Raw genomic sequence first — 22,061 nt, 5'->3', positions numbered from 1 at the left:
ATAGGAACCAAGGAGTCAGCTGAATGTCGCAATTTCCACTCGGCCAGCGCGCCCGCCTACTCGCTAAAACACGCTTGTTTCTCCCGCCAAAGTGGCGTCAGGATCAGGTTCTCACCAAACAGAGCCCCGATTGGAGGACGGGCAGGCACTAGAGCCCATTGGGTGGCAGCGGCGTCTGGTGGCGGAGGGGCGGGGGAAGCCAAAGGCCCTTCAGCCTCGCCAGGCAACCCCCCCCCGCCCCGACACCAAAGCGCGCCCCTCCCCCAGCCAAAAGGAAGGGTCGCCCAGCTCCTGCACTGAACGCCCTGACCCCAAGACGCGAGGTGGGGCCTCGCTGCATATTCCCGGAGCAGAGGGTAGCGCAATTACCCACCCCCCATCCCCATCCTGCTGATCCATGCACAGGGAGACCCACGCCCTGCGGCGGCCCCCCAGGCCTCCCTGCAACACCCGGTAATGCAATCCACGGGGGCGGGGGAGGCGGCGGCAGCGACAGCAAAGGCGACGGCGGCGGCGGCAGCAGCAGCACTGCCTCAACCTAGAGACAACCAGAAAGGAGGAAAATGGCTCCGAGCAGGGACCGCCTGCTGCACTTTGGGTTCAAGGCGACAGTGAGTGATAGGGGAAGGGAGTTGGGTGGCCGGGAAGGACGTGTGTGGATGCACAGGCTACTGGGGAAGAAGAGACAAGTCTTAAGGGACTGGGAGGACTAGGCAGAAAGCTCAAGTGCTTGCTGGGTTGGTGCGTGCTGTTTGCCCGCGAAGGGGATTAGATGGGCTCCGGTACTATCTGCAGTTGTCCTGCTTTCCTCACTCGCGAGTCCGCGAGCACGCGCGCACTCGCACCCTCCCCACAGCCCCTCCCATACACAAATACACACAGACAGATAGGCACTTCCCTGCCTCTGCTTCTCGCGGTGGGCTTGCGTGCCTTGGAGGCAAGAGCGGGCTCGCGCCGCCGCCGCCGCCGCACTCCGGCTGCTCCCGGGCGGACCGTCGCGGGCTGCGCCCGGGAGTGGGGGAGGGGTGGTCCCGCGCCGCCGCCGCCGCCGCCGCCGCCGCCGCCGCCGCGCGCTCCTCCTCCTCCCCTCCCCACGCCGTTCCGAGGCCCAGGCGGCTCTGCCCAATGAGGAACGGCGTTGCTGGCAGGTGGGGAGTGTTTTTGTTTTGGGTTGAAGTTGAGGCTGAGGGGAGAGAAGAGCTAGCGACAAGCAGTCGTCGCAGCCGCCGGCTCTGCGGGAGGTGGAGGAGGCCCCGCCGGAGCCGAGAGGTTTCTGCTCCTCGCTGACGGCCCCTGCCCGCCGCTCCTCCACCTCCTCCCGGTCCCGGAACTCCCGGGCCTGCCCGGGGCCCCCAGTCTTTGCACTCCGCACGCCGTAGCACCCGGCCCCGGCCGCACCCGCCGACCCCATGAGGAGGGACGTGAACGGAGTGACCAAGAGCAGGTTTGAGGTGTGAGCCTGGGAGAGGTGGGGGGGGGGGGGGTTGGGGCGGCGTGAACAAAACGATTCCCGCTCTTGTGTCCCGAAAATTTCGCTCCGCACAGAGCCGCCTCCCTTGCCTGGCGCCGTCATCCACCGACCGCTGGGGCTGCCAGACTTCTTTCCCCTTTCTCTCGACCCAAAAGCCCAATGCAGCAGCCCAGCTTCCCTGGTCTTCCCGGCTGGTCGCCTCCAGCCTGTTTCACCAGCGGGCCCCGGCAAGAGATTAGCTCTGGCGCCCTAATTCCCCCCTCCCCCCAGTATCACTCAGCTTTCCATTCTTTACACAACCCTTGGCTTGCCTCCCTCCACTCGGCAGAAAAAGCATCACAGCTCCGATCTACCGGCTTGCTTCTTTTCTTTCTGCCACCTTCTTCGTGAAACGAGAGGGAAATTATGGGCCAGGGGGCCATTTCTCCGAGTTTGAAAGCCCTTGTTTGGTTACTCTAGGGAAGTGGGGGTTGGTAGACTGGGATGATAGAGACTACCACGGGTTTTTGGTGCTGTTTGGTTTGGGTATTGTTCTGATACTTCCTCTTCTTTCCCGTTTAGTCTGTACTTTTGTAGCTCATTGTTTCTGGGAACTCTCAGATGTGTACAGGCTTTGAGATTGGGATGAAGGCCTGAGAGACTTCAGAAAATCCATTCTTTAAGAACTCTTCCTCCTCTGGAGGGAGGTTTATAGCTGTGGAATGGACGACTGGATGAGGAAATAGGAAAACATCTGAAAGTGTCTTTAGTGAAGGGAAGTCCGTGTTAGGGAAGTGATTCCTTTGGAAGTGAAGTATATTCTAAGTACTGACGAATTGCAGTAGTGTGGTAATATACCACAAGGTTTACTGGGGTTTATTGATAAGAGAAAGAAACTGCTACAACAAGAAGAGTAAATGTTACCTGGCCCTTTCTGGCAGAGAATCAAACTGACCTGGGATCACTCAGAGCTCGGTGTACATCTCACTTGGTGTGTTTCTTCATTTCCATTTGAAGGATGAAATTGTAAGACAGTCAGACAGAAGTTTCAGGAAACTTGCCAGCTAGGTGCAGAGGGTGAAATTGTTACCTGAGGGTCTTCAGTTTAGTCTATTCCTTGGTTTGCTCTACAATATTACTGTTGCAGGTGAGGAATGGAGAAAATCAAGGAATTGGCCTCAGAATTTTCATATTTAACTTAATCATAGGAAGGAAGTATCATAGTAGATATGATTTGGTGTTTACTTTAATAGAACTTTAGTTTGCCTTAATGTAGAGAGACCCAATAAGCTTAATTTTTGGTGATTTGCACATTCAGTACTACTGTAAAAGTCAAGACCATCCTTAAAATTACTGAATAGACTTTTAGCAGTTAACAGGAATCCTGAAAGAGAAACCCAAATACCAAAGATCTGAGTGGAGGATAGCCTTTTGCCACTGAAGTCTGCTCTTTATCATTTTGTTTTCTTCTAGACTGCATGAATTATTGTTGGAAGGAGTTTTTTGTAGTATGTGTTTTAAAATTGCATTGCTATATCTTATTTTTATACTTATATTTTATTTAAAAAATTTTTTTAACGTTTGTTTATTTTTGAGATAGAGAGCGACAGAGCATGAACGGGGGAGGGTCAGAGAGAGAGGGAGACACAGAATCTGAAACAGGCTCCAGGCTCTCAGCTGTCAGCACAGAGCCCGACACGGGGCTCGAACTCACGGACCGCGAGATCATGACCTGAGCCGAAGTCGGACGCTTAACCAACTGAGCCACCCAGGCTCCCCTTAGCTTCTATTTTAATTTGTAGTTTACCTGTAGTCTTGATACTATAATAAAAATATTGCCTTATTAAGTATATCTATTACCTTGAACTAAAACAACTGAAGCTTTCTAAAGGTATTTGATAAGATTTTTTTAAAAAGGAGGGGGGCACACCTTGATGGCTCAGTCTTTTAAGCATTGGACTTAGGCTCAGGTCATGATCTCTCACTTCACAGGTTCCAGCCCCATGTGGGGCTCTGTGCTGACAGCTCAGAGCCTGGAGCCTGCTTTGGATTCTGTGTCTCCCTCTCTCTCTGCCCCTCCCCCACCTCTCTCTCTCTCTCTCTCTCTCTCTCTCTCTCTCTGTCTCAAAAATAAATAAACATGAAAAAAAAATTTTAAATAAGGGATAAAAAAAACCCTCCTTGTACAGTATTTGTGATTCGCTTTTGGTTTATAAGAAAACATTTTAGTCCTTTATTATGATGTGAAGTGGTCCATGCCAGAATACAAATGGGAAGGGGTGGAAATGATATGTGCTAATGAGTTTCATTATCTGAATATTTCATAAAGTCATTTACCTCTTCTTTTCCCCATTTACCTCTTTACTAACCTAATTTACAAGCAGTAAAACAATAAAATGGTCTCATGAAGTAGTAAACTTATTGCTAATTCATTGAAAACATTTTAAATATTTAGTTCCAATGGATAAAAGATGTAGACAAGGTAAAAAAGTCTCTTCGTATCTAAAACATGACATCATGTTATTTTTATGTTTTAAAAAAAATTTTATTTTTGAGAGAGAGAGAGCACAAGCAAGGGTGGAGTAGAGAGAGAGGGAGACAATCCAAAGCAGGCTCCAGACTGAGCTGTCAGCACAGAGCCCCACACAGGGCTCAAACTTGTGAACTGAGAGATCATGACCTGAGCAGAAGTCAGATGCTTAACTGACTGAGCCACCCAGGCAACCCTCAAATTATTGTTTTAATTCTCAAAATTACAGAATGGGTTTTTTTGTTTTTTTGTTTTTTTCAGAACGGTTTTTAAAGGACTGATAATTTTATGATTGTAAGCAGATAGCCAATCCCTGAGGACATTTTTTGTAGCAAATAATAACTAATTTCAGATTAATTATGATTAATACAGAAAGTGAAAGACTGTTTTCTTTTTCTTAGCCGCATTTTTTTCTGGGTGAAAGATAACTGAAGTTTATATTTTTATAGTTGATTCATTAAAATCTTTCTTTAAGGAATATTCTGATTATTATTCTTTTGGATGTTGTAACTGCAGACCACACACTTTAAATCTGACGCTCAGGGCTATAGGTGTAGAAAAAATTTTTAAGTTAAAATGAAGAGATAAGAGTACTTGTTAGTCAGATATGTAGCTGTGAAACAGCCAGAGTAGATGACAGCTGGGTTAAAGTTAAAAAGATACAGAGATGTGAAAATTATTGTTGTTCTTTGCTGTATCACTTTGGCATTAAATTTCTACAAAATAACCCGAAAAGCTAGCATAATGCACTCTGAATAATGTGTCTCTCAGTTGAAAGTCTTCATCTAAATACTTTTTATTGCATAACTTACAGTGCACATTGTTTTGTGGCAAATTTTGATAAATTGTCTTTGTAACTTAATAATAGTTATTGCATCCTGCATGCCAGACACTGAGCTAGATGTTTTACTTCAGTTCTTTTATTTTTTTTTTACTTCTTAATTTTTATTTTAAGTAGGATCCACCCCCACCATGAGGCTTGAACTCACAACCCTGAGATTAAGAGTCACATGCTCTACCTACTGAGCCAGCCAGGTGCCCCTACTTCAGTAACTTCCAAGTCTCATGGTTCTGTTTCACAGTTGAGGAAAGCTAGGGCCTAAGAAGTGTTCAAGTTGCACAGCTAGTAAGGGGGGGGGGGGGGGAGCCAAGATTCCAATCTGCATTTTTTAAACTTCACTCTGTCATTCTGCTCTGTTTTTAGCATAACATAGCATCAAAGCCCATAAAAAGTATGGAAAAGAACTTTCCTAAATTTCTTCACTCAGTATATTTCATTTTGTCTTTGCTATCAAGAATGAAGTTGTCCTTCATTTTAAGTATTATAACATGTTATCTTAACACTCAGTGAGATTAGTGACAGACATGTGTAAATAAGCTAGCCCTTGAATCTAAGTTTAGATTTTTTCGGTAAAACCTGTCTATTTTGTCATTCTCTTAGTAGCTCCATTATAAGGTTATAGTACTATTAGAGGAAAATTTTTATCTTATTTGAGTTTATTAAAAAGTCTAGCATTATCTACATTGAAAACATTAACCGACATCACAGATACAATTTACTGTTTAATCAGTGCCTGGAAATGTTAAGATTCACATAGTTAGGAATTGATAAGCTCCAATTTGAGTACTTTGAATCCCTGTTCACTATTGTTTTTCATTATTCCTCACTGCTGCTTTGATAATTGTATAATATTTTAGTCTGTAAGATTAGATTGTAGTACTTATTTGCCTGCTTCGTTTTATCAAATCATTTTGTCCAAAATAAGAAAAATCATAAAATGTGGTATGGCAGAAAGAACATACTGCATTACGAGTCGAGACAACTGATGATGTTAGTTAATCTTGATGTTTGCCATCAGCTAACTATAACTTTAGTCATTTCTTTTCGCTTCTCCGGTTTGGTCATTTCCCTTCTTTGCAAAACAAGGAAGTTAGAATCAATTACTAAGGTTCCTTTGTTCTAGAATCCTATGAATCTGTAACTTTTTAATAAAAGCAGAGGACCATATTTTGTTGGCTGTTTCTTCTAAACCAGCCACTCCAGGGGCACCTGGGTGGCTTAGTTGGCTGGGCTGGGTGTCCGACTTCAGCTCAGGTGATGATCTCACAGGTTCGTGGGTTTGAGCCCTGCATCGGGCTCTGCTGACAGCTGGAAGCCTGAAGCCTGCTTCAGATTCTGTGTCTCCCTCTCTCTCTGCCCCTTCCCTGCTCTCTCTCTCTCTCTCTCTCTCTCTCAAAAGTAAAATATACATAAAAAAATAAAATAAAACAGTCACTCCAGTATATTGTTAAAGTTTGGAAGCAGAGTTGCACAGTACTGCTAAGGCTGCAGTAATTACCTTTTTCTCCCATAAGGATTTATCTTCTAATCTAAAGAACATTCTGCATAGTAAATAACCATATTTTCCAAATTGGTGCACGTGGAAAATGTCACACATTTTTCCAGTGGGTGACAGCCATTTGTTTCATTCTATTTGAAAAGGCTTGCAATGGGAAAGAGTACTAGTAACAGTAAGGTTTGTTTGTTTGTTATAACACTTTTGAGATTTGTCTGAAAGCAGTTATCTAACATTATACAAAGTCCAAATTAGACGTTTGGGGGCCCATTCAGACAATCTTTTTTTTTTTATAGTGTTATTGATGTTTATTGTATAATTATGGGTCCTTTTTACCTTTGAAACATGGCACATTAATCATGTACTTATATTGTAGTCATTCATTATTTAAAAATCAAGATGTTTCTTTGTACAGTCTACATAAGCCATTACACTTTGAAAATTATGTTTTCCATTAAATTGTTAAAAATATTTAGCTTTGCAAAAACCTTACAAAGTGTATTCCTTTTTTTTTTTTTTTTAAAGTTTATTTATTTATTTTGAGAGAGAGAGAGAATCCCAAGCAGGCTCTGCACTGTCAGTGTAGAGCCTGATGCAGGGCTCAAACTCCAGAGCTGTGAGATCACGACCTGAGCCACAGTCAGATATTTAACCAACTGAGCCACCCAGGGGCCCCTACAGAGTGTATTCTTGATATTTAAGTCATACATTCTTAGATGTAATCTATTTCTACATTGAAGATTTTCATTCATTAAATCAGTATTAGAAGTGTTTAGAAGTATTTACACTTTTAAATTCTTATGTTTTAGGTTATTTTGTCAGTTTTAGCTGTTAGTGTTATTGTCACTTTTTAAATCCTAATTTCTAAAATCCTTCTGTTTTTATCCTGAGTGTCTCTTTTCAAATCTTGGTTGAGTTTTTCTTGCAAATTATTAAGTACTTTTGTTACAGGCCAAGAATTCCATTCCCAGGCCTTAGATTACCGTTTCCCAGTTGGTGACAGACTGGGAACTGAATTAAAATTTTTAGTAATCTAACTAGTACTGTGGTTTTGGAAGAGTATTTTTAGATGTTCAAAATAAAATATTCCGTTACACCAGGAAAATCCAAGGGAGGGAGGAAGCAGAAAGAATGCCCTTAAGCTGACCAAATTTAGCTGCTTGTGCGTAGTTGTCTTTACACTGTTTTCCTATTTGGTCTTCCTGACTTGGTGAATTCTTAGACCCCTACCAAAAACGGACTCAGAAAAATAAAGGCATACAAGTTAGTTTTATAGTTTCATGTCTTAGTGCACTTGGACCCATTTGAAAAAGATTTTAACTTAATAGCAACTAACAATAGGTGGTGGTATTGAACTGTGCAAAGGTATTTGTGCTTGATTCATCTTGCTTAATTATATAACTTTTAAAAATGAAGATATGTATTCAAATGGAAATAGATCCAAAACGTATTTGCATTAGCTTTTGAAGACTTTCTGTTAAAAGAATGACTTTGCTGGGTATTTTCAGCACACATCTGATAACTACTTAGCAGGCATATGAGTGATATCTGTAGGTTAAGTAACATCTATTCCCTAATCATTTTTCCTCGAATTTGATTTTATGGTATTCTCTTGGATTAATAAGCCTCATCTGACAGTTGTAATCACGTGGAAATGTCATTTATCTCAGTCATTGTTGCTCAGTCTTTTAAGATGCTGTGAGGTTAAAGTTACAATTAAATCACGTTAGATAAGAATTTAGAAAAAAAAAAAGTTTAGCCAGTTTTGAAACATGTATTGACAATGTTTTCTGTCATTTTTGTCCTTGATCCCAGGAATTTCTAGTAAAAATTAAAAAAGGGAAATAGAATACCGTGAAAGGAAGTAACAAACTGATCTTATGCATTACTGTGGTGCTAAGACAGAAGTCATATCTAACAAGGTGAAGGTTAGAAACAGCAAATGCCTGCCCAATTTTATATAATCAGATATACCAACTATTTATGGTATTTGTTGGTTACTGTGATTTCCTGACCAACTAGAGGATGTGGACAGATATAATTAAACAATCGTTTATAAGGAAAAAAGTGGAAAAGCATTTTCAGTTGTACTTACAATTTGCAATAAGAAGTCATAGGTGTACCTATTCTGGGTGCTTCAGTGTTTACTTCACAATCTGCAGAACAAGGGAATTTATGTGGCAGGAAAGACAGGCAAAAAGAAAACAGTAAAATCTCTAGATTAGGGCAGGTTTTTAAATATGAAGTACCTATTCTTATGTATATGTCACCCTTGGTTGACTGTTTAGGCCCTGGGAAGGTCATCCCCAACTCTTGTGTATACTGAATTGCAGTTTACCAACCAAGAGGCAGTTTTGTTTGTTTTTTTGTTTTCTTTTTTCCTCTTTCAAGGTGGGTGGGGAGCAGAAAAAGAAAACGGATTTGCAGTTGCCTACAAATAAACAATTTAATGTTAACTGTAAGTGTTAGTTGCAAAGTTTTCCGGAGTTCTCTGTTAGAATGTCATCCTTTTCTTTTTGTCATCTTATTTTTTTTTTAAATCATTCTTTGTTGCCTTATTTTTTGAACCAGATCATTTATATATTTTAATGTTCTATTTTGAAATTAATTTGAGGAGAAAGAGAATGAAAGTGTTAAGGTGATGTCTTAAGGATTTTATAAATGGAAATAATACAGTTCTGAACTATGAAATAAGTGCTCACATACATATATTTTATAAATATGTGTTCTGTGTGTATATAATATGTATATAATAGTGTACATGTGTTTACTGGTATCTGTGTGTCCTTTCTGGACCTCCATTATTGCAGCTGTAGGGTTCTTTCTGGCATGGAAATTCTGTGATTGTCTGTAAATAAATCCCCCAACTTGCTCTAGGTTAGAGATTAGATATTCAGTTTATTGTCAGTGTTCTTGCATCTGTTTGTTTCCAATTGTTAGTAGAGACAAAACAGCCTGTGTGATCTTAACCCATATTCTGATTTGTGGTTTTTTTGTTTGTTTGCTTTTTTAGATTTTTAAATTTTTTAAATCTCTATACCCAGTGTGGGGCTCAAATTCATGACCCTGAGATTAAGAGTCGCATGCTTTACCAATTGAGCCAGTCAGGTGCCCCACCCATGTTCTGCTTTGGATTCCTGCTTGTTTTTGCCCTGAATTCTGATAAAAGTAGAGGTAGACACTGGAAGGGAGAAAAAAACAAAAAAAAACCCAAACTGGTTTATCTGTCCAAATGATTACCTTTGCCAAGAGGGCAAGGAGGAATGGATATAATGATTGTGTGATATCCTGGAGTATAGTGTGCTGTGATTCATTTTCTTAGGATGTATGGTATTTATATAGAGAGAATCTAAGAGTATTAGCTTTGAAGTCTGAGTTTGAACCCTGGCTTTGCCACTTACCATCTATGTGACCTTGGGCAAGTTATGTAATCTCTGTGAGTCTCAAATTTTCAATATCTAAAATGTGTATAATGCCTACCTCACTGGATTGTAAGGATTTAATTCTATAATGTTTATGTGGCATTTAGCAAGTTGTCTACTGAACAATAAGTGCTCAATAAATGATGCCTATTATTATATTACTCTGTGGAGTCTACCACACAATAAGCACTCAGTAAATGACGACTCTTATTATATTATTTTGTGGAGTAGGGTGTTTTTAATTAGACTTTTTGTAAATCATTATTTTAAATGCTTTAAAGGAATTTACTATTTAAAGGGAAAATTCTATTATAAAGGAAAGAATGTAACTATCTCTTTATTCATCTGATTCAGTTTATATACTGGATTTATTAAACAGGAACACCTATGAATTTTAACCAGTCTAGTTGAAGAGTAGTAATTTAGCAGTGTTTCAATCTGGAGTTGATACTGCAACTGTTATTGTATTCGTTGTTAGGCAAATGTGGATAAATGTCTCCTAAGATGAGAATTTGGCACCAAATTGTAAGTTGACATTTAAAACACTAGATCAGTCAGCTTTTACCCAGAAACTGGTCATTCTTTCTTCACTGATTTGTAGAAAATAAAGCTATGGTGTGACTGAACGTGGACAAGTAGAGATGCATTTATTTTTGAAAAAGAACTCTGCATTGCTAATACCCTTTCCCCACACTCATCCTTACCAGCTTTTTGAAGATTGTTTACATGTCCTGCATGTAAAGAAGCCCATGTTGAAAAAAAATCACATAACTTATTTCTGCAATGCATTCATAGGAAAGAAGTCTGACATATATCAGAATTCTTCTTGGATAAGTTAAAACATTTATTTAATACTGTAATTTTCATAACGTATTACCCAGAATGGTGACTTCAGGAAGATAATGGACTTAATACTCGTTATTCTTAGTCACAGCTGACTGGGGTACACAAAAGAATTTTCCCAAATCTAGATCTCTACAACAAAAAAAAATGCAGTCTCACTGAGGTCAAAACATTCCTTAAGAAAGAACAATTGTATTTAGATTATTTGCCTCAAAGGGTGGATTATAGGCCCTGTGTGACATAAATTTCATCTGAGCTCATCAGTCTCTGGTCCAGACAGAAAAGTTTGGCCAAATATAGGAATCAAGATCTCAAGGGATCCCAGTGAGCCCTGGGAAAATCCACTTACCTCTCTTTGTCTTTAGAGCTCTAAAATAAGATTTCCAATATGTATTTCCCTAACTTAATACAAACTAGATCAATGTTAAAGATAAAACCTAATATAATGTTGTATGTCAGTTATAGCTCGATTAAAAAAAAATTAAACCTAAAACTCATTCTAATAGTATTCCTTGAGTTAAATGGACATTATTAAGGAGGAATAAGTGAAACTAAATTTCGTTTATAGCAACTGAATGTCACAGTAGAGCTAAATAAGGAACAACCTGAGTGTCAGAATCACCAGTGAAGTTTTGTCCAATACTGATCCCTTGAAGCCATCCCCTCTGGCATGCAAGTTTCCTAGAAGTTCCTTAGAGATAATGATACAAATTTCTGTTAAAGAAACACTGGGATAAGGGATATAAAGGTAACTTGTATTTGCAACCTGAATTCCATGGAAAAAGAGACTTACCTACCATGAATTTGACATCTTAAAATCAGTACACCTTCTCTCAGGTTTCTATCCTATCCTAGATGTTTTTAGCCCTAGAAACAAGGTGCAGTATCTAATATATGGCATCTAAAATATACTCATTTTACAATTTGTATGTTTTACATGATCAGATACGTTCAGTTTCACGATGAAACCTCCAGAACACACTATATAGCCTCTCAAGCTATGAAGAACATCAGAGAGCTCAGGAAAGCTTATTTGACCTTGTCCAGGGATTAGAAAATCTCAGTATAGACAACCAAGGTATACTGTTGGAGTTCAATACTATTCAAAATTTACTTAGCTACCAACTATGTGTTGTGTTACAGGTACAGAGCAGCTCTAAAACATTGTCTCTGCCTCAGGGAGTTTGTAATCTAGTAAGGAAGAAAGATAATTAGTGCGTTCTGGTAAATGCAGTGTTAGAGGTATGGGAGAGTGATAAGAACCAATTTCATGAAAAGCATTCACAGTATTTTTTAAAAGAAAACAAAATCCATTGACCCTGCCTTTTCAAAATATGAGCACTTTTAAAAATATTTACACTGTCAGGTGTAAAATTTTAAAAATACAAGTAACTACTTATCCTCCTCTGTAATATTCTCTCTATATTTGTAAGAGAAGACCAAGGGGAAAGATAGGCAGGCTTTTATTAGTAATTTCTTTGAGTTGGCTGATACATCTTTAAGGGAAACAAAACAGTAGCACCACTAAATGGTACAAATAATCAGAGTAACTGCTTCTCTCTAAAGCCAGACATTCCTCAGAGATTTAAACTGAAGTTAAACAGGGTTAGAAAAAGAGTAACAGGAAAGTAACTCTTTCACCAGTAGTTCCAGGAATCCATTATATGGTATGTAGTTATACACTGGTGCTCCATTTGTTTTCAGGCAATAAATAAGTCTTGTTAAGGAATTCATGAATGATTCTGCATAATGCTGACCCTCATACGTGTAGGGCATCTCTCCCCCTTCAGAAGGAGAGATATTTGAATTTCTCAAGTAACAAATTAATATAGTATTTTATATATTAAAGAACATGTTCTTTGATTTCATTTGAACTTCAAAAAAATCTTATGTGTTAGACGGAGAATATTTCTCTGCTATTTTATAGATAAGAAAGCAGATGCTCTGAAAGGCTGTTATTTTCCCAACATTAAATTGCTAAGTATAAAAGCCAGAACATTAATCCAGTTACTTGAAGTCTGTTATACTTGTCTCTAGCGTATGCTAAGAATGGGCTGTTTTGAACAATTTATTCATTATTCTTCTTTTGATCCATAACAGGCATTTATAAGATGTTGGTTAGAACTGATTTTAACACTTGAGTTTGTGGCCATAGAATTGAGAAAAGTAATTGTGTGGGGGATTGCAAAGAATGAGAATTGAACCTGTACTTTGGCTTATTAGCCATACTTACTAGCCTCTTAGCCATGACTCTCCTAAACAGCCATGAACAAATATTCTGTGTAAATAATATGAAGATACCTGTGTAATTACAGTTGGGCCAAAAACTGTTAGTATATAATCCATACATCTAATAAAACTGATCTGGGCTTCTGGGTGGCTCAGTCGGTTGAGTGTCAGACTTCAGCTCAGGTCACGATCTCACAGTTTGTGAGATCCCACATTGGGCTTTCTGCTGTCAGCGCAGAGCATGCTTTGGATTCTCTGTCTCCTGCCCCATCTCTGCACCTTCCCGGGTCACGCTCTCTCAAAAATAAATAAAAACATTAAAAAAAACAACAACTTGATTTACTATAATTCTTCACGAAGACTAGGAATGAGATATTAAAACAGTCTAACAAGTGTTTGTAGAACCTTGAAAATAAGTTTGTAAAGCCTTTTGCAAGTTTTGTTCTTAGGTTTTTGACTTACAAAGTCTGGGCAACATTTTCCTCAATTTCACGTAATGAATTATTATAGATGAAAAGTAGCAAAAAAAAAAGTAGCAATATGCTACTATCGAGTTAAAATAATAAAAATTTTGGATATGGTATTTTATGAACAGACATTTCTAGATAAAAGATCAAGTAGGTCTAGTAAATCAAATTGTTTTTAATATCATAAAGAGTACTAAGAAACTCATTTTCTAGAATGTTTACATTATTTGTTTCAATAATGTAAAATTTGCATTAAAAGTGACCCCATCCATAAAATACAAGCTGTTCTAGGATTATAGCCAAGATCTATCTGACCCTTCTAACCATTATCAAATATATGTTAAAATGAAATGTGTAATTAAGTCATTACAGTACCTTTTTAGTCTTTTTTTTGTTTTTTTTCAAGTCTCCACCCAGCGTGGGGCTTGAAGTCATGATCTCGTTGCATGGTCTAACTGATTGAGCCAGCCAAGCACCCCATCCCTGTTTAGTCTTTTTTTGAAAATGTTTTTTTTATTGGTCGTTTTCTTTTAAAAATTTTTTAACGTTTATTTATTTTTGAGACAGAGAGAATCAGAGCATGAACTGGGGAGGGTCAGACAGAGAGGGAGACACAGAATCCGAAGCAGGCTCCAGGCTCTGAGCTGTCAACACAGAGCCTGATGTGGGGCTCAAACTCATGGACTGTGAGATCATGACCTGAGCCCAAGTCTGACGCTTAACCAACTGAGCCACCCAGGCACCCCCATCCCTGTTTAGTCTTGACAGTACTATATACCTACCTAGGATCCAGTTTTAGTATTTTATGTTTTACATGTTCTGGTTCTTGTCAAGTGGCTGGAGTTTTGTCGGTATTGCCATTAACAATATCGTTTCAGAGTTGAATTAACACCAGAATGATCAACCACTAGATTCAGTGCAACATTAGGCTGGGAACTAGGGGAGAATATCTATGCTCCACATTATCTTAATTGGACTCCGTGTTTTTCTTCTGTGGAATTAAGCCTGGATACACATCCAGGTTGAAGGTACAGCCAGTCAAAGAGTATTTGTAGGTAGTTGTTATGCTTAATGCCAGTAGTGTTCTTAAAAAAGTAAATGATCAGATGGAAGTCTAAGTAAAACTTAACCAAAAGTAGCTCAGTAAACTTTCTTGTAGCTTTTATTTACTATGGCTGAGTTGGACTATGGCTGATTAAGTGAAATGTGAAATGTTCCCATTATTTTAGCCAAGGGAAACTAACATCAATCTCTTTGGCAGTCCTAAACTAACTTCAGGTCCCTCAGTTTAATGTGTTTCAGGGACATGTCTTCTGCCCACTTCTATCTTATAGGCTTATGGTCTAATTTGGGACTGCAAATGGAGGTTAAATTGTTGCTTTAATATTTATTCTTGGAAGTGAAACAAAAGTATAATATTCTGTTTATCTTAAAGTGAGTTTTGAGTGAAAAGTAATTCCTCCATCCCCCTCCCCCAATCTTCAGAGGTTAATCATTGTTAACTGATTATTATATATACTTTTACAAATTATGTATCTTTTATTGTGTATGGTTTTCTTTTCTTAATTTAAACTTTAGTTAGTTAACATACAGTGCAATTTTGGTTTTAGGAGTAGAATTCAGTGATTCATCACTTACATATAGCACCTAGTGCTCATCACAACAAATGCCCTTTTTAATACCCATCACCCATCTAGCCCATCTCCCACCCACCTCCCTCCATCAACCCCCAGTTTGTTCTTTATTGTTAAGAGTCTCTTGTCGTTTGTTTCCCTCTCTTCTCATCCCCTCTTCCCATGTGTTCATCTGTTTTAATTCTTAAATTCCACATATGAGTGAAATCATATGCTATTTGTCTTTTCTCTGATTGACTTATTTCTCTTAGCATTAATATATTCTAGCTTCATTCACATCATTTCAATTGGCAAGATTTCATTCTTTTTGATGGCTGAGTAATATTCATTTATATATGTAAATATATATTTATATAAATTTATATTTATATATAATTTTATATATTTATTATACATATACACACATATAGCACATACTCTATTTTTTTTAAGTTTATTTATTTATTTTAAGAGAGAGACAGGGAGGGAGAGTGTGAATGGGGAAAGGGAAGAGAAAGAGGGACAGGGAGAGAATGCCAAGCAGTCTCCACTCTTGTGAGCACAGAGGGACATGGAGCTTGAACTCCCCAACCTTGAGATCCTGACCTGGTCTGAAATCAGGGGTCTGATGCTTAACTGACTGAGCCACCCAGGTGCCCTTCCCCATTTGAAATGCCATTTCTAACATTTAACCAATTAAATGAATTCAGAGGTCTGTTTTTAAACTGTGTTCTGTTTCTTCCATCTATTCTTCATTGCCAGTACCAGAATTTTAGTTAATTGGCTTTTGACACATTAATTTGGAGGAATTCATAACTTTATAATATTTCTCTTCCTGTTCATGAACGTTACATATATTTAGCTTTTATCAGCAGATTTGTATAGAGTTCTTCCTTGAAGATCTTACAGTTTTTGTTAGTTTGATTTTTACATACTTTATCGTTTTTGATATTATTACAAACGGAAAGATTTTTTTTTAATTATTTTTTTTTTAACGTTTATTTTTGAGACAGAGAGAGACAGAGATGAACGGGTAGGGTCAGAGAGAGAGGGAGACACAGAATCTGAAACAGGCCCCGGGCTCTGAGCTGTCAGCACAGAGCCCGACGCGGGGCTCGAACTCACAGACTGTGAGATCATGACCCGAGCTGAAGTCGGACGCTCAACCGACTGAGCCACCCAGGCGCCCCAGGATTTTTTTTTTTTAATTACATTTCTAATCACCAATTCAGTCAGCAAATATTTGTTGAGTACTTTCTACATGCCTGATATTGCTGTTAATGCTGAGGGTATAAAAGTGGACAAAACACAAAATCCTGTTCTAAGGGAGTTTAAAATTTAGTGAAGAGAATTTGACATGAAACAGATAAAGAAGTACATAATATGTCTGATGCTGGTAAGTACTGTGGACAAAAATGAAGGACAGGAAAAAGAGGAAGGGAGCTGGGCATGGTTTATAATTTACATAGAATGGTTAAGGAAGACTTCACTGTTAAAGTTAACATGTGAGCAGACTTAAAGAAATGATGGACAGTGGCACCTGGCTGACTTAGTGGAGCATGCTACTCTTGATCTTGGGGTTGTAAGTTTGAACCCCATATTGGGTATAGAGATTACTTAAAAATCTTTAAAAAAAGAAAAAGAAAAAGAAATGATGGAGCAAGGAAAGAGCATTACAGGCAAAGGAATGCAAAAATGAAGGTGAGAATGTATATGATGTATTCTAGGAATGGCCACCATTGGCCACCATGTGGCAAGATCATGATGAAGTTGTGTTGCTGCAGGAGGGAGGAGGGAGGGAAGTCAGAGAGTTAGGAGTGAGAATGGGGAGACGGTTGATGGAGAGCAGGGCAAATCATGAATGGCCTCATCGGCCATTTTAAGCTCTGAATTTTATTCTGACAAGGGACGCCAGAAGGATTTGGGGGCAGTAGAGGAACATGATATAATTCACGTTTTGAAAGGATCGTTGTTGCTTTGGAGAAGTAGTGTATAACTGCTGTGTTAAGTTTCTTGCAGTAATTCAGAAAAGTAATAGTTGTATCTTGCAAGAAGTGGATTGTGGTGGAGGTGTAAGAAGTAATTGGACTCTGGATGTATTCTGAAAGCAGAGCTGATACAATTTACTGTCATTAGAAAGCTGTAAAGTTTGTTGATTTTTGTGTATTTATTTTTGTATCCAGTTAGAATGCTCTCAGCTACAAGTAATAGAAAACTTGTCTAGTAGCTTAAACAATAAAGTGATTGTTATCTCACATTATAAGGAATCCACAGCAGAGCTTTTTCCAGGATTAAGAACCATGGTTTAGAGAAAGGGGGTTTTCAAACTTCAGTTTGCTTAACAATAACCCGGAAAACCAGCAGATCACCTGGGCCCATAAAATTGCATTTCTAGGAAATAATAAAGGTGATGTCTAAATGAGTACCACGCTTTGGATAACACTGACTTGGAGCATAATAATTTGGACAATAATTTAGTGTTCAGTGTTTGAGCAAAACTGTGAAATCAGACTACCTGGATTCATATCTCAGCTCTGCTATTTTCTGTCTGTATTTTAACTTTTTTAAATGTTTTATTTTATTTTTGAGAAAGAGAGAGAGAGAGTGAGGGAAGGGCAGAGAGAGAGAGACACACACACACAGAGTCCAAAGGCTCCAGACTCTGAGCTGTCAGCACAGAGCCCCATGCGAGTCTCAGACCCACAAATCATGAGATCATGACCTGAGCTGAAGTCGGACGCTTAACTGACTGAGCCACCCAGGCACCCTTGCCGTCTGTATTTTAAAATTTCAGATATATTGACCTTAGTGGGCTGATTGTGTGTGTGTGTGGGGGGGGGGGGGGGTCATTTCTAATTTTATTGTATTATGCATCATATATGTGTATTAGTTACAATAGGTGTTTGGGATTTCTTTGTGGCCAAGAACATCATCAGTTTTTGTAAATATTCTATGTTGGAAGAAAGTAGGATTTTCTGTTTATTGAATGCTTGGGTTTGATGTGGAAAGATCACAGACACAAAATTTTACAACGAGACTGCCTTTTTAAAGGACTGCATTGCAGAAAGGAAGAAATGCTTACCAGTCAGAGGCTGGAGACTAGAATACTCCATTTTCTTAACATCTCAAAATTGCAGTTTTTCTGTTCATATCTGACTTTGAAATTGTGATGGATCAGCAAAAAAGAAGGTCTCAGGACCCTTAAGTAGAGGAGGAAAAGCCTACTATTGTCCTTCCTAGGGTAGGGGGAAGTAGACCTTGTATTTTGAACTTAAAAAAATTTTTAAAGTCTTTAAACTTAGGGCTGATGGTAGTTTTGTAAAGGATCATAGTGTTTGTCCAATAAAATGTTAAGGATCCATTATTTTCTTAAGATCTTATTTTCTAATTGCTGACATGCAGTACACTAATAATGGTAAAGCTGAATTTTTCATCAGTTCATATTTTGGCTGAGATCACTGTTTAAAGTTGTGTGACCTTGGACTACAATTTAATCTCTGCACCTCAGTTTTCTTATTTATGAAATGCAGTTAGCCATAGAATCCTTGTTTCCAGAGTTGTTGTAAAAGTTAAATGATGTAACATATAAAAAGTGCTTATAAGGGTGCCAGGTGCATAATGTGCATCAGTAAGTTCAAGTTGTTTTTTGACTCAGTTCATTAAACATCTGTTTGATCAAGCCTGTTATATATGTTATTTAAATCCTCCTATAGGTCTTTTGCCTATTTGTCTCTTTGTTTTAACAATACTAAAATTTTTCGGGGTATCTGGGTGTCTCAGTCAGTTAAGTGTCCAATTCTGGATTTCAGCTCAGGTCATGATCTCACAGGTCATGGGTTCAAGCCCTGAGGGGGGCTCTGCACTGACAGTGTGGAGTCTGCTTGGGATTCTCTCTCTCCCTCTCTCTCTCTCTCTCTCTCTCTCTCTGCTCCTTCCCTGGTCTCTCTCTTTCTCTCAAAATAAATAAATGTTAAAAAAAAGAATATTAAAAATCTTCAGGCATGTCTAAATTTGTTTCTTTCTATAGTGCAGTTCTTCATACATTTTGAAGCTCTGTCGTTAGACATATAAACTTTGACAAATGTTACATTTTCTTTGTGAATTGTTTCTATATCTAGAAGAAAACTTTTTATTTTATTTTTTTAAATTTTTTTAAAATATATGAAATTTATTGTCAAATTGGTTTCCATACAACACCCAGTGCTCATCCCAAAAGGTGCCCACTTCAATACCCATCACCCACCCCCCCTCTCCCCCCCACCCCCCATCAGCCCTCAGTTTGTTCTCATTTTTTAAGAGTCTCTTATGCTTTGGCTCTCTCCCACTCTAACCTCTCTCTCTCTCTTTTTTTTTTTTCTTCCCCTCCCCCATGGGTTCCTGTTAAGTTTCTCAGGATCCACATAAGAGTGGAAACATATGGTATCTGTCTTTCTCTGTATGGCTTATTTTGCTTAGCATAACACTCTCCAGTTCCGTCCACGTTGCTACAAAGGGCCATATTTCATTCTTTCTCATTGCCACGTAGTACTCCATTGTGTATATAAACCACAATTTCTTTATCCATTCATCAGTTGATAGACATTTAGGCTCTTTCCATAATTTGGCTATTGTTGAGAGTGCTGCTATAAACATTGGGGTACAAGTGCCCGTATGCATCAGTACTCCTGTATCCCTTGGGTAAATTCCTAGCAGTGCTACTGCTGGGTCATAGGGTAGGTCTATTTTTAATTTTTTGAGGAACCTCCACACTGTTTAGAAGAAAACTTTTTTAAAAAATTTTTATTGGGGCGCCTGGGTGGCTCAGTCGGTTGAGCGGCCGACTTCGGCTCAGGTCATGATCTCGCGGTCCGTGAGTTCGAGCCCCGCGTCGGGCTCTGTGCTGACGGCTCAGAGCCTGGAGCCTGTTTCGGATTCTGTGTCTCCCTCTCTCTGACCCTCCCCCGTTCATGCTCTGTCTCTCTCTGTCTCAAAAATAAATAAATGTTAAAAAAAAATTTTTTTATTAAAATTTTTTTTAAATGTTTATTCATTTTTGAGAGACAGAGACAGAGCGTGAGTGGGGGAGGGGCAGAGGGAGAAGGAGACACAGAATCTAAAGCAGGCTACTGGATATTTGAGCTGTCAGTGCAGAGCCTCATGTGGGGCTGGAACCCACCAACCACAAGATCATGACCTGAGCTGAAGTCAGATGCTTAACGGACTGAACCACCCAAGTGCCCTTAGAAGAAAAACCCTTTTGACTCTTAATGACTTTGTCCTTGAATTAAATTTTATCTAATAATACTGATACAGAATTTCATTCTTGAAACTGGGCTTACTTCTCTGGGCTCTCACGTTGTAGGTTTTGGGTTGATAATTCTTTATACTATTTTTTTTTTTTTTTTTTGCTGATCTCTGCTTTAAGAAAGTCTATTATTATTACTGTCATTTTTAATATTGCATCTGACTTTTTAATGGCCCTTCGTAGGAAGGTTGAGTGAGAATAATCTGGTCCATCAGTACTGTAAAAAGAAGCAGAAGTATCTGGTATACTTTGCTTCTTCTAAAAGTAGATCCTTTTTTTTATTGTTTATTTTTTTTGAGAGAGAAAAAGCGCTTGTGCATATGCCTATGCCCACATGGGGGAGGGACAGAAAGAGAGGGAGAGAGAGAATCCCAGGCAGGCTCCATACTCAGCATGGAGCACATGAAGCCCTACACAGGGTTTGATCCCACAACCGAGAGATCATGACCTAAGCCAAAACCCAAAGTCCAATGCTCAACTGACTGAGCCACCCAGGTGCCCCTGAAAGTAGATCCTTTTTAAAAGTTCTTTTACTGTGGACTTATGGGTGACGAACTCTCCTAGTTACTCAGTATTGTGGGAACATCTTTCTTTTCTCCTCATTGCTGGGGTCACCTTAGGTTAGAGTTATAGGTTATATTTATAGGACTATAGGTTGTAGTCTCAGTTATAGTTATTTTCCCTCAGTACCCTTAAGACACTCCTGTTATCTTTCTTTTCTTTTCTTTTCTTTTCTTTCTTTCTTTTTTTAAGTTTATTTGAGAGAGAGAGCAAGCTCGAGATAGAGGGGGTGGGGAGCAACAGAGAGGGGAGAGAGAATCCCAAGCAGACTCCGAGCTGTCAGCACAGAGCCCAACAAGGGGCTTGAACCCACGAACTACAAGACCTGAGCCAAAATGAAGAGTCAGAACTTAACTGAGTCACCCAGACACCCCCACATTTTAATATTTTATTGAGATATTCACATAAATATATTTCCCCTTTTCTAATGTACAATGCAGTGGCCTTTAGTATATTCACAGATATGTGCAAACCATCACCACAGTTAATTCTGGAATATATTCTATACTTGAGGAAGAAACTTGTACCCTTTATTACCCACTATCCCCCCACAACCCCTTTGTTCTAAGCAACCACTGATCTACTTTCTGTCTCTGTAGAGTTCTCTTTTCTGGACTTTCAAATGAATTGAATCATCTAGTATGTAGTCTTTTGTGATTGGCTTCTTAGCAGTAGCTTTCAAGGTTAATCCATGTTGCATGTGTAGCGTGTATTGGTACTTCATTCCTTTTTATGACAGAATAATTAATTGTATTGATATACCACATTTTGTTTATCCATTCATGCACTGACAGATATTTGGGTTGTTTCCACCTTTTGGTTATTGTAAATTGCCACAATGAATATTCATATGAACAAATATGTGTTTGAAACCTGTTGTCAATTCTTATGGGTGTATAAGAGTGGAAGGTGTGGTAATTCTATGTTTAACATAAATAGGAGCTGCTGGACTGTTATCCACAGCAGCTGTACCGTTTTCCATTCCCACCAACAATGTACGGTGGTTCAGATTTCTCCATGTCCTTAGTAACAGTTGTTCCAGTTCTTTTTTTTTCCTCCCCCCACCTCCTGGCCTTTTTTAAATTATAACATCCTAGTGGGTGTGAGGTGCTATCTCATGGTGTTTTTGTTTTGTATTTCCCTAATGACTAATGATGTTGATCATGTTTTCATGTACTTTTGACCATTTGTATATCATTGGAGAAACATCTATTCAAATTATTGGCACATATTTTTTTTTATGTTTATTTTAGTTCTGAGACAGAGTGTGAGCTGGGGGAGGGGCAGAGAGAGAGGGAGACGCAGACTTTGAAACAGGCTCAGTCA

At 39.0% G+C, this 22,061-nt stretch overlaps 1 protein-coding gene across 3 annotated transcripts in view; it reads left to right on the top strand.

The window, feature by feature from the left end:
* The first annotated feature begins 232 nt into the window (after positions 1 to 232).
* The window catches only part of FBXL20 (F-box and leucine rich repeat protein 20), a 100,197-nt gene continuing 78,368 nt past the window's right edge, over positions 233 to 22,061 (top strand). The window contains exon 1 of one of the 3 annotated variants that reach the window (XM_078437195.2): positions 233 to 611. In XM_078437195.2, the coding sequence (XP_078293321.1) occupies positions 564 to 611 (48 nt within the window). In that variant the 5' untranslated portion in view covers positions 233 to 563. Of the gene's footprint in view, positions 612 to 708; positions 1,452 to 22,061 lie in introns of those variants that run through there. The other 2 variants (XM_078437196.2, XM_078437197.2) reach the window with 2 other exon arrangements.

Source organism: Panthera onca, chromosome E1, assembly GCF_046562875.1.
Source record: "Panthera onca isolate mPanOnc1 chromosome E1, mPanOnc1 haplotype 2, whole genome shotgun sequence".
NCBI lineage: Eukaryota > Metazoa > Chordata > Mammalia > Carnivora > Felidae > Panthera > Panthera onca.
Note: the sequence above shows the minus strand (reverse complement) of the source record. Positions and strands in the feature narration are given on the sequence as shown.